The sequence below is a fragment of the Pangasianodon hypophthalmus genome, chromosome 1 (genome assembly GCF_027358585.1).
Source record: "Pangasianodon hypophthalmus isolate fPanHyp1 chromosome 1, fPanHyp1.pri, whole genome shotgun sequence".
In the NCBI taxonomy this organism is placed as follows: Eukaryota; Metazoa; Chordata; class Actinopteri; order Siluriformes; family Pangasiidae; genus Pangasianodon; species Pangasianodon hypophthalmus.
Window position 1 is genome coordinate 11,238,103 of NC_069710.1, and position 13,394 is coordinate 11,251,496.

General features: G+C 36.1%; 1 protein-coding gene across 3 annotated transcripts in view; it reads right to left on the reverse strand.

The window, feature by feature from the left end:
• dnah5 (dynein, axonemal, heavy chain 5) overlaps positions 1–13,394 on the reverse strand; it is a 112,156-nt gene that overhangs the window by 85,244 nt on the left and 13,518 nt on the right. The window contains exons 1-15 of one of the 3 annotated variants that reach the window (XM_053237095.1): positions 13,055–13,295; positions 9,985–10,119; positions 9,793–9,877; positions 8,683–8,822; positions 7,020–7,238; positions 6,502–6,639; positions 6,235–6,411; positions 6,023–6,136; positions 5,694–5,801; positions 4,813–4,935; positions 4,496–4,711; positions 4,236–4,262; positions 955–1,062; positions 779–864; positions 153–474 (exon numbers count right to left, since the gene is read on the reverse strand). In XM_053237095.1, coding sequence (XP_053093070.1) covers positions 153–474; positions 779–864; positions 955–1,062; positions 4,236–4,262; positions 4,496–4,711; positions 4,813–4,935; positions 5,694–5,801; positions 6,023–6,136; positions 6,235–6,411; positions 6,502–6,639; positions 7,020–7,238; positions 8,683–8,822; positions 9,793–9,877; positions 9,985–10,119; positions 13,055–13,219 — 2,163 coding nt within the window. In that variant the 5' untranslated portion in view covers positions 13,220–13,295. Of the gene's footprint in view, positions 1–152; positions 475–778; positions 865–954; positions 1,063–4,235; positions 4,263–4,495; positions 4,712–4,812; positions 4,936–5,693; positions 5,802–6,022; positions 6,137–6,234; positions 6,412–6,501; positions 6,640–7,019; positions 7,239–8,682; positions 8,823–9,792; positions 9,878–9,984; positions 10,120–13,054; positions 13,296–13,394 lie in introns of those variants that run through there. The other 2 variants (XM_053237103.1, XM_053237099.1) reach the window with 2 other exon arrangements.

The following is a 13,394-nucleotide window of genomic DNA, read 5'->3' on the forward strand; positions in this document are numbered from 1 at the left end:
TGTAAGAGTAGTGAAGCAAACAAGCAATGCATGCTTTGTGTTTGAAAATGAAACTAAAAAAACTGACAGCAAAAGACATGATGCTGAACCTAACACCAACACTACAGCATTTCATTCAGTATCTGGACTGCTGTCATAACGGTAAATCTAACCTGCGCCATCCAGCCCCGGTGGTAAAGCACCTCAAACTCCAGCAGCACTTTGGCCACGCGGTTGTAGTTGCGTATGATGCGTTTGGCCTCGGCTGTAGCAAGGACGCCTGTGTGCTGCTGGAAGAGCTCCATGGGTTCCTGGATTCTCCGGTACAGCTGCCGAGCCCAAAGGATCTTCCCTGCGATGGGAGGGAGGCCTCGAGCGATGGGAGGCTCCATCTTCTGCTTGCTGTAGATGCGTGACACCATCTCAATGTCACGGCCATAGTTCTGCAGGACCCTCTGGTACTTTTCACTGATGCCAAGGTCTGGGATGCCCAGTCTGGGCAACAAAATCAGAAAGTTAACCAAGCTGGATGGGGTTATTATTGGTTGAGAAGAACAATATGATTTCAGTTTGGTGTCTTACTAAACTGGCTAAAGTAAAGGTGCAAAGGTTATACCTTTAGTTTTTAGTTTTACTTCTACTACTACAGTTTACTACTACTAAAAGAAAATTTGATGGTTTTGTATCATGGTTTAGAGTTTGATGCCCATAGATACCATAAGGCACCAGAATAAAACTGCGGATATCCTGGTAAATAATAGTGAATATTTTAACACGGTGCACAATGATGATAACTCACCTTTCAAATTTCTTCAGAACATTCAAGGCTCTCTCAGTACTTTGAATTTTGTCAAATGTGTTGTCCATGAACATCTTGAGTTGATTCTGAAACCAAATGGCTTCAATTTAAATGTTTCCTTCACAAACTGCTGTGGTAAAAGGTTCTCTGAAAGTATTCCTTAATGATCTACTTACATGCAGCTCAGTGGTCTGTCTACAGAACTCCTCATAGTCCTGATCAAAATCAGTCCTCCTCTGGTCCAGGAAATTGTACTGCTTATTTTTCATCGCAAGCACGATATTCTGGATAAAGGCCACAGATATTTGACTCAGGCAGTAAATAAATCTGGTTTCTTTCAACTGCCATTGGCATAAATAGCAACAAGGAATGAATGCAAGAAAATTATATATACACACATTTTCTGAACAACCATGACATGCATTTTCTGAACAGCCAAGACATGTTTGGGGTCAAAATTCTGCTTTCATCGTTCTGCACTAGATATAAAAGACTAAAGTAACATAAATTTATGACCAACAAGTAGCTAGATGCTGAAATCATAACACACTTTTTTTATTAATTCAACAATTCCAAATAGCAAGATAAATGCATGATAAAATATCCTATACCGCACACATACTATGATTTCATGTCCTCTATTTAGTATCTAATGGCTACATTACGTTGTGCACAGAATTAACTGTTATATCCTATATCCTATAATAATAGCATGTGCTGGATCAAGTGCTATTTTTTATGTGATAATTACAAATATATCACATATATTAATGTGATAATTACAAATATAGTACAAATTAGACTCCTATTAGAATTTTACTTGAATGCTTGACATTAAATTGCTAAAAATTTCACAGTTCAAATTAAAAAGCTGATGGAGAGGGGTGTTTTGGCTCTGATGTGCCATTCAGTGAATTTCAGTTTTAAAATTTTCAGAATGTACTTAAGAAACCTCGCATGGATTTTCCTATGACACCATAACACTTCCCACTAGACTGGTAGCTCAGTTGGTAGTTCACTGCAAGGTCGATTCCTCTGGTTTTTGGTCACTTATGTTACACATATGTATGTTACTGACATAATAAAATGGTCAAATGTTGCACTACTTCTAGATTATATATCTGAAATTTAAAAAAAAGTAAACTGTTATATCCTATATCCAATAATAATAGCATGTGCTGGATCAAGCACTATTTTATAACCTGCTAAATAATGGAGGCAGAAGCTATAATAAATAAACAAATTTTTGCAGTCAATTAATGTGATAATTACAAATATAGTACAAATTAGACTCCTACAAGAAATTTATTTGAATGCTTGACATTAAAGCCCAACTGTTTTGGGCTTAAAGTCAAACGGTTGTATATAAGGCAGTGGTATAGACACTATGGAAAAATCCACATCTTAGACACATCTACACAAAGGTAATTTTAATAATAATCCGAACAAGACATCGAGAAAATCAGCTGCATAATCCAACTCTGAATACACGTAACTTTCCCAGCATAAATATTGATGCAACTTTTGAACTTAAATCGCTGACTCTGACTACAACAGGTTACAGACCTATAAAAATAAACATAAGTACATCGCATATATGTTCATAGCTGTAGCAGCAGCCATTTTGAACACTAAAACACTGGAATAAAATGTCCTTTCATTTTTATTTCTATTCCTGAACTTTACCCAAACTTTGCATAGAGTTTATGGGAGAAATTCCCAAACTAGTGGTCGCAACCGATTTACAAATGGGGTCACGAGAGAAACTCACAATCTCCTCTTTTGTTTCAATTATTTATTTTTACAAATTAATATTAGAAATATTAAAGACGGATTTGGTGTGCTAATATGTTGAAATGTTACTGGGAATCACATATAAACAAGCCACATTTTAATTAATATGTGCTATTGTAGCCCTTTTCTCTATATGACATTCTGGTGTAGTTCAGCAAAATCTACCTCCACTAAACAAACTAGGGTTGTGTCTCAAATCACATACTTATGTACTATTCTAGACCGTTGTTGAGTACTAACACTAACCGGGGTTCCTGTTATACTTTGAACTTTGAATTACAGTGTTTGAATTTTAAAAACCTCACATGTTGCCTTTAAACCTGCTGAAATGTCTGTTTTGCATACCAGACTTCTGGATTTTCTAGATTAGAAAATTCTTTTGAGAGTAAGGTCAGAGTTTTTGATTTGAGATGCAGCCCATGACAACAGTCATGATGACAGCAGAACGTTGTATGAAAGATGAGGCTCGCCAGTGTGTTTAATGTCGCTGTGCTTAGAAATTGCTAAACATTTCACAGTTCAAATTAAAAAGCTGATGGAGAGGGGTGTTTTGGCTCTGATGTGCCATTCAGTGAATGTCAGTTTTAACATTTTCGGAATACTTAAGAAACCTCGCATGGATTTTCCTATGACACCATAACACTTCCCACTAGACTGGTAGTTCACTGCAAGGTAGATTACTTTGGTTTTTGGTCACTTATGTTATACATATTTTTGTTTCTGACATAATAAAATGGTCAAATGTTGCACTACTTCTATATTATAAATCTGGAATTAAAAAAAAAATGTAAAGTGGTCAAGGCTTGGGGTCACAGAAAATTCATGATGTCCATTTGGGGTCATTTGCCCAAAAAGTATTGGAACCCCTGGTTTATGAACAGTTCTACCTTTGGAGAACAAATGAAAGGTTTATTTACCACAGATTAGTTTGCAAAATGCTAAATGTGGTCACAAGTTTTTATTAGCCATATTAACCTTTTAGTTTTAGTGCAAAGAGAAAAGAATTGAAATGTAGACACCAAACACATCTTGACTAATATATGATATTTGAGGCAAGAGGAAAGTTTCATTTCCTCCCATACCATTACTTTAGGCTTTTAAAGCAATTGCGTATGTTTCATTATTTATTAGCATGTTAGTGCATGTAGTCTAACATTAGCTCATGGTCTGGGTAAATTAGGGTAATGATTCTAACAAAGGTAAACTGTATACTAGTTTATCTAGCCCTGGACAGCAACTCACTATAAAATATTCATAGTCTGTTACAGACTTTCATCTTTTACAAAGGACAGAAGATCGCATTAGGTCTTTATCAGCATTTGTTCAATTATTCACCAGGCACACTGTCCACTGCCTTTCAAGACACCTCCACAACATCTTTCTAAAAATGAAAAGGTGAATCAACTCTGCATTATGATGGGAAGATGACATGAATGTTAATGGCCTGAAGGTGATATAACAAGATACTGTAACTAGCTCTCCATGGAAACTACCCTTTTATGTGGATCTGGGAAATGAATTATGTATAAATAAATAAATATATATGTTATAGAAAGAGCACAGTAGTGAGTTCAGACACCATGCAGGGACATGCATTAGAAACAGCATGAGACATGCACTACATCTAACGGCCAACAGAAAGTACTCTTTTTCCTCAGGTTACCTCCCATTTTCCTTGCATTTCTGCAGTCTGTCCATTAGGGGCAGTAAAGAAACAAATATTAAGGTTAGCCACCACATTTAAATGCTCTAAAAAAACATCTCATGCAGTTGTGGGTAATGCTGTGGTGGGTGTTTGAACCCAGAAATAATTAAGTATTTTAAAATGCGTTAAATTTTATTCTTATACACATTTTCATTCAGACTGCTAAAAGAAAGCATTTAATCCCAATCAAATATTGCAATTATCTTCAAAGGACAAACCTGAAATCTGGTCGCCATTGTTTCCAGACCCTCGATCTTGGAGTCCTGCAGGGCTGAGTAGGTATTGATGGTGCTGAACATGGTGAGTATTTTGTTCAGGCGCCTCTGGAAAGTGTCAAACTTGCCAAATATGTACATCTCGCTGAAGTCAAACTGTCGCTCTGTTGTGCTCTGCTCCAGCTTCTGCTTGGTCTTGTGGAAATATTTCTGGTATTCCTGATAAATGAATGCATGTTTTTACAAGTAAAAATGTGCTGGTTAAAGAACTAAATGACATTCATCACAATAAGTAAATCTACCATGTAAAATTCTGTTACCTGGTTTAGACGAATGGCAGCTCGGAGCTTCTCTGCTACCACATCCTGAGGCTGGTCCCATATTGTGGCTGAACCATTGTTAGTGATGTAGGCCTTGCAGGCTGTTATCATCTGATTTGTGACCTGAATATAACAAGTTAGAATTAGTCTAAGTATCAGTATCACTTACAAAAAAAAAAAAACAGTTTATCCAGATCATTTGGCTAGACCAGAGTGTTTTGTGGCTCAAATATTAAAAACAAAATCAGTTCAGTAAAGAATGGTCCAGCAAAAAATACATTTTACACAATGTTTTCGTACCCCAAATGTAGATGATCAGCTATGAAGCTAACATTGGTACAGCCCAAAAATCCCCATTTACACAGCTTTTGTGTGAGATAGATTTGTACAACGTGCTTAGAGACAGAATGTAAGTGCGCATACTCAATGTTTACTTTATTATGGGTAATCTATGGGTAATCCCCAAATCATTTCATAGCGTGGGTTAAAACACAGACAGACATCATTAAAAAGGATAATCCATACTAAAAACATGGTAACACAGGCATTAGTCAGAAAACAATAGACAAGAAACAGCACTCAGAAATGAACAATATGATTGGCAAGACTTCGCAAAGAGGAATGGAAACAACAGGGTTAAATAAATAATTAACACAGAACAGGTGCACACATTAGGGAAACAAACAACTGATAGGACAGGGGCAGGGACAGGACTGGAGCTAAAAAATAAGGCATATGGCCATAATATAAACATCATTATTCCATGTAATCTAATTTTTAAATCAGTGATTTTGTACAGTGTCCCGGATGGTATATTTTGAATGCCTGATGGATCTAAAAATTAATACAAAATGTTTCAAAACGAATTGTCCATCTCTTACTTTAACAAACAGGGATGTGATCTTCTCTGAGGTGTTGTAATAACGGGAGATGCTGTGAATCATCCGTATGGCATTTATGAGCCCAGGAATGGCCTCCACCATTGACACCTGTGTTAAGAAACAAATATATATATATATATATATATATATATATATATATATATATATATATATATATATATATATATATATATGAAGTATCAGGGTTTAATGCAAATCTAATTATTACCAGTATAAGAGATTATAGTATGTACAAGAAAGCGCCAGGCCTTGAAGAAGAAAGCCTGTTGGCTAGATAAATGGTTGTTTAACATTATTGTTTGTCTTACAGGGTCACTGTTATAGAGGGGGTCACAGAACCTCTCGAGGGTGTAGAGATACTTCACATTGTCCTTGGCCTCGTTTGCTGAATCTGTGATCCTGATGTCCAGTTCCCTCCAACCCTGGGAGAACAAACCAATAAAGGCAGCCAGTGAGTGGGCCCCTTAATTATCCACCAGGAATGGACAACTTTTATAGCTGAGTTTTGGAGAATTACCACCTTGATGAGTTTGGACTTGGCCATCATGAGGACGCCCAGCACAGCTTTGACACTGGGGCTCTTAAGCTGGTCCAGAAGGTAGTTAAAGCGAGACATGCGCTTCTTCCAGTGGTCCAGCTCGGCTCGAGGACCCAGGTCATCAGCCTCCTTCCTTAGCTGGTCACTTTCTGCTAGAACCTTATGAACAAGGACAAGAATGTTGTGATGAATTAGAACATCTCTGATCAGTCAATGCACTGCTCACATTAATTCCCTCATTTCTTTTACCTGCTCGATCTGCTTGATCCAGACCTTCATACAGGCTTCAATCTTCTCCATAGCTTCAGTGCTGTTGGCCACTGCTATGTAGTCTGAGGGGCCTTTAAGGATTTTCAGATCAAAGGTGTCACACTCTTTGAGGTTCACCTGGGAGATCAGAAAAAAAGACATTTTACTGCAAATGTGACTTTTACCAAGGGCCTTTTTAACATTCCCACTGTTCATGTCCACGGTGAATTATTGAATTGGAGTGATAGGGTCAGTCCCATGAGCATTTTTCTTCTAAAGCTGTCTATATGGCTCTGCTTGATGGCAGATTTAATCTGTATGTGTGTGTTTGTGTGTGTGTGTGCGCGCCCCGGGCTACCAGCATTATCAATATTTTACAGTACAGAAATAAATGGGGCTGAAAGCCACATGAAAAACGATCTCATAGATAGATTCCAGTCTTTCACATTTCAAATTCTTTCCACAGAAGAAAGTGGATCGATATCAGCATAATGGGCGCGTGTGTGTGAATGCGTCACCTTCTCCTCCAGGCTCTCCTGTGCCCCAGCGAGCACAGAGACGAAGCTCTCTAGAGAGCTGATAAAATCCTGTTTAACCGAATGAGCCTGAGGGCTGGACAGCTCGCCCCAGCCATGGTTCATCTTCCTCAGTGTGGGGATGAAGATCTCGGACAGCAGCTGCTCCACACTCTTCAGCAAACCCACTCCAGTTGTGTCCAACATGTTGAAGTTCACATCCTAACCAAGAGCATTGTGCAAATTTAAAAGGGCAGTCTGCAGAGTTTAGTAAAATAATAATAATAATAATAATAATAATAATAATAATAATAATGTATCTCATTTGAGCTGCCTTGTTTCATTTTCTGGTACTTTTATTGCAAAGTTTCGAAAGGTTAAAAGAAAAGAAAATTACCTTTAAGATTGATGTGCTTCTAAAACTATAGTCTAATATACAAATTGTCCAATTTACTCAAATACTGAATGAAAAATCAAATCACTTTTCTGTAATTAGTTAATTTTTGTTTGTTAATTACACAGTTTTAAAATAAAATGTCACAAATTTACAAAATAAAAGAAAATGACAAAGATTACATATAAAAAATATAGTCTAAAAATGATTATTGTTTAGAAAATTGAATAGAAAACGCATAATAATGTCCCTTTCCTATTTAAGTTGCCTTATTTTGTTAAATGGCACTTATGTAACAAAGTTTTAAATGAAAATAAATAATAAAATTTCTAAAATAAAAGCAAATGACTAAAAATATCTATATACATCCAAAAATATAGTCTGAAAATCAATTTGCTAAGTTTACGCAAATAGAAAATTGGCCAGTTATGCTGCTTTCCCATTGGAGTTGCCTTTGTTTGTTAACTGGCACTTTAGACACAAAGTTTGAAATTAAATCATGAAATATAAAAAATAAAGGAAAATTAAAAGGATTATGTATATAACTATAAAAATATATTCTGAAAAGTAATTTGTCCAGTTTACTCAAATAGAAAATGAGAAAATTATGTTGCTTTCCCATTTGAGTTGCCTTGGTTAATGTTTTGGTAATGTGCTGGAATTATTAAAAAAAATTAATAGAAAAAAAGTAAGAAGAATAAAGGTGGTGATGTATATGACTTTTATACTTCTGAATCTTTAAATAAAAATCAAAGGGGTCTATTTGTACTCAAAAGGCAATGGAAAATTACTGTCCTTTCCTTTTTTGAGTTGCATGAACTCGTTAATTTGTATTTATTAAAACATTTTACTTTGGATTGTACAAAAAAAAAACAAAGCATCACAAATAAAAGTAAATGACTAGCATGGAGTCTAGAATATATACTAAAAGACTGTTTGCTCAAATAATGTTAACTCAGATGGTATGTGAAACACTGATTTGAGTTGCCATGTCTGATTTGAGTTGCACTGAATTCTTACAGAATTATCTTAGTAAAAGAAAACTTATCAAAGGATCAAATGAAATCAAATCTTGTGAATTTAATTTCATTTGATCTTTTGATTAGTTTTCATTTATTAACATAGCTCTGTAAGAAATCAGTGCAACTCAAATCAGACATGGCAGACAAGGCAAGCCGGGAAACTACTTAGTAATAAATACAAATATACTGTCAATTTAGACTTCTGAAAGGTTAAGCAAATGAATAATATTGTTAGATTGTTCAGACGTACCCTATGGATGTTCTCGGCAGTGATGGCCTTGGAGGTACTCGCCCGGGTGAAGAAAACACACACACCGGTCAGAGCGACATCAGTGCCCTCTGTCACAAACACTTTCGCTTTCTTGCTGCGGATCGCAGGGGACGCAACAGCTGCCGGATACAGAGACAGATAAACCTAATTAAGTCTTTCTGCAACTTTATATATATTCTAGCACATTTTTTAGACCAAGAATAATTATTTATTTTAAACCTGACAATAAAATACGACACATATGAACACATGGTTGAGTGCAAAAGTTTGCACACCCTGATGTTAAAATGATCGTACCAACAATCCATTTGGTGTGAATTGGTATTTTATAATGTTATACTGTATGTTCCTTTATTATCACATATGGCACAAATATTCACATATTAACAGTGAATTAATTAGTAATAATATTTCTCCTGCTGTGTGTTTTGGATTGCTGTAAATCTCTATGTTAGTTATTTTTCATACACAGTTTATGTCATTGGGTCTTGTTCCTAAACAATTACACATTATTTTATCTTCTTTGTTTTAGGTCCTGTGACTCTTAACTTACAGCAAACTCATTATTTAAGCCAGGTGATACAGTTCTTACTATAAATATAAGACTTAGCAAAGTAAAATATCTTGACTGTTTTAGGTTTACATACTTTAATGAGGCAAATGAAAACTTGTGCATGTCAACATGTCAATTAAATGTTAAATGAAACTCAGTCGCTGGAATATTTAAGCTGTAGGTTTTAACAAAAAAAAAAAGAAAGCAAAAAAAGCATTTAATTCTGTTTTGTAGATAAGCAGTAACTTTTTTTCCAAAGTGTGGTTCCAGTGAGGAAAACCAAACACAAGTTTGACGTATTAAAAAAATACGTTATGTACGTTAGACATTTAAATCTATCTGAATATCCTGTTATCACAACTTTAATTGTCGTGACAGCATATTTTATTTCAGTTGTAATACATATTTACTCAATTTGTACAGTACTTACACTAACAGGTCAAAGAAAGCCAGTTGTAGGAAATGCACTTGATGCACAAGTATATCCAAATCATTAACTGTATTATTAGATATCACACATTACATCATGCACCAACCTGATTCTGTGGACTCTGTGTCTTGATAATAAAACATGAGGTGTGGAAGACCATCAACAGCAAAGAATTGCTCCATCCGGTCAATCTGCAACAGAATTGAAACAGGTTTAGTGTTTTAGTTATTATAGGCATCATGGACTGGGCAGAGCCGAGACCAACTCAGTGACACACAGTGCGTCATTATTATCACACCTGAGCGCCTTCCAAAATGGCATCCTCCACCTCCGCCTTCTCCAGGCCTATGCAGGAAGCCACGATACTCAGCACGTAGTCATGTCTGCCATCCAGCCGAGCTCGTTTCGCCTCGCGCTCTTCCTTCAGCTTTTGCTGAGAGACAGAATTGAAAAAGTAATAAGAACACAAAATTTAGATGAACTGCCAATATCTCCAAGGGAAGGTTTCGGTTGATCCAAAAACTGGTTGCCATGGACACAAGTGGAATTATGTGAATGAGATTACACTAATTAGTCTGGATTTACCTTTTTTTTTTTTTTTTTTTTTTTTTAATCTGCTTGCTTTAGAGAAAATTCTTAATAAAACGTTAATATTAAAAATTTAAAAATATTTTTTTTATCTTATTGAGAAAAAAGTACAAAATGGACATTGAGGATAATGGTGCACAATTCTAACATCTAATTTGGAAAGAAACATGAAAGGTCACAATAAAAGCCAAAGTTAATCTCAGTGGTATATTTTTGAGAATATTACTAAAGTAGCATGTAGTGCCTTGGTGGGTGAAGTTAGTGTAAATAGCACCTTCAGACAAGGTCAGCTATTTGTTAATTATTCTAACACTCAAACGCCTCTTCCACAGCCACAAAGCATCTCGTTAGCTACTTGCACGGGTCAGTTCCTAGCTCTTCGGAGCAGGATGCAGTCACAGGAAAAACATCCACAGAATCCTGTTATTAAAAGTTATTAGAAAGTTCAGTTTGAAGCAATTAATGAGGAAAGGACGTCTGTGTTTGGGCGTATGTTAGTCAAATGGCATCCTTCTGTAAAAGTAGGCTGCTCTTGGCCACTTTTATTGATGAATGCTAAAAGTCTAGTTTGCGAGACTAAGTGCAAAAAGCATAAGTGCAGCTACCACAGACTTAACAGCGAATATATAACAAAAGATAAATAAATTAAAATAAAAAGCAACAAGCTAGCTAAAAATGCTGATGCTAATCCTCCACTCAGAAAGGTTAATAATCACAAATACAAAGAAACAGACTAGTGTACATACTTTAATTGCTGTAATCTGACTGTTCGAAATCAGAGACGACTGAAGCTGAAATTTAGGCTGGACTGTTTTCGAGTCACTCATCGTACACGGGTTTGGACAAACAAAACAGACCCCAAAAAAACTTCAGAAAAAAAAAATCAAACTCTCAGACATCCAATTCCTTCATCCAATCCAGGTTCCTCTTGTCCAACCGCTGAAACTCTGTCCAACAGAGCTCTGAAATTCTGTTCAACTGAACCACCACGAGCGTTTTAGCGTTCTAGCGCCTCTTTTCTGCTCCAACTTCAGTGAGCCCATAATGGGAATCTGTTCAACTCATTGACCGGTTGCTTTGGATTCTTCTGCAAGTGGATTTTAGGACGTCGTAAAGACAGACAGACAGCCAGACACAATAGGACAAAGACCAAAAACTGGCCGACCAGACTCATTGGGGCCTCTCGTTAAAAGACGGAGACTGTAAAAGTTGCTTGCCTGGGCTGCTAGGAAACAAAAAAAAAAAAAAAAAAAGCAGCAAGCCTATAAATCGAACTGTATATTGCCCACTAGATGTAGAATGCATATTCTGGATGCCCATGAGAATGTCAACTCTATGCTGAATGCTGAGCAACTTGACCGAATTTTAAATGCAATATTTATCATAACAATCATGTCATTTTCCAAATTTTGCGTAAAAAAAAAAAAAAAAACATAAACAAGTTTTGTTCCACAGGTTATCACAAATAACACCTTCACTCTTTTGTTGATGCTTTGTTAGTGAGATCTTGATAAAATCAAGTATTTTGATGTAAGTAATGTATCGAGGACGTATTTTTAAGTATGACAGTATGATACTTTGGTCTTATACCACAGCACTGTTGAATGCTCAATTCTGAATGGTCAGAAGGTTTGAATTGTCAGTGCTTTATAAAGGATGTCATTTTAACCCTTTCCTGCATAAAGTATTTTTAAAAACATATGCAGATTCTTTAGAGGTTATATATTACTCATATAAATGATTTTTTCTAAATATCACTTATGTTAAAAGGTAAATGGATTGTTCATGAGTAGGAATTAGTAAAAATTATAAAACATTATACCTGAAATTAATACATTAATATTCGTGACATATAAAATTTCCACAGTTTAAGATATGCACGTGATTTGGAGATTATTTATATCTTATATTTTCGTAAACACAGCCTTAAATAGACTGTCCATAAGTGCGGACACTTGTTTTCAGGATGGAAGACTTCGCCGTTTCTAGTAACCTTTTTTTTTGTCTTATTAGCCTCATGACAAACAGGCGAGGCGAGGGAATGAGTGTTTATAGCTGTTTTAACCTAAGGAACTAACTTGATTGTAACAATGGGCATCATTTATCAAACTAGATATGGACAGATTTATTCGTAAATAAATATGAGGAAAAAACATTCGTAGCCTACCCGTGCTCCTGTGTAAATTTACGCATAGGAAGACTAACCAATGTAAACATTGCTTGATTGGCTTCAAATCATATAACTTTCATGGATTACTACACTTTTATATATAGAATATACTGATGAGGTTAAATTGATTATTTTTATTATGTTTATTGGAAAATAATCAACTTTGGATTGTAACAATAACTCGCCTTCAGGTCAGACTGCATAACAAGACCCTGTAAATTATTTTCCTAGAACAGTATGGCCCCAAATGGTTTAGTCATTAACCATTACATACTGTCCATGTCTAGCTCATTGTCACCAATTTCATTATTTCATTGTAATCGACACGTTCCTGCAACTCTCGAGACCTTCCAAGGCTGAGCCACTGGTGGACTTCTGCTGTAGGGATTCCACCCAGGATATCTCCTTCCTCCATTTTCTCCATTGTTCCTACAGTCTTCTCCTAGGTCTTCAGCAAGATGGTGTGAACTTGTAGCATAAATCAGAAGCTACTCAAAACTCTAGCCCATGTTCTCCAAGCTTTCTGCTTTCTAGATTTTCACACTTCCTGCCACGGTTGACTAAATTGATGATGTGGTCTGAACTCGCAAACAATGTCCTGAAAATTTACCTTCATATTTGCATTCCCATAGTTGATCAAAACATGGCTGGCTGAGTTGAGCTGAGAAACACCTAGCCAAACAACAAAACAGCAGAGGGAAGATTTATGGTCCAACTTGAGGTCTTGCTCCAAGGGAACAGTAAGACAAGCCTGAGCAAGCAGAAGCAAGTTCATTTACTGACCTGTGGAACTCCTCCTCTTCTTCAGCTAGAAAGAAAAGATATCGAAATGCAGCGGCTGTTGCCTAGTAAACATGCCCACAAACACGTCAAGGTGGCTTTTTTCAAACAGAGAAAACAATGCCCTGAAACTTAATGACCACAAACGAACACACTGGACCATGCCAACA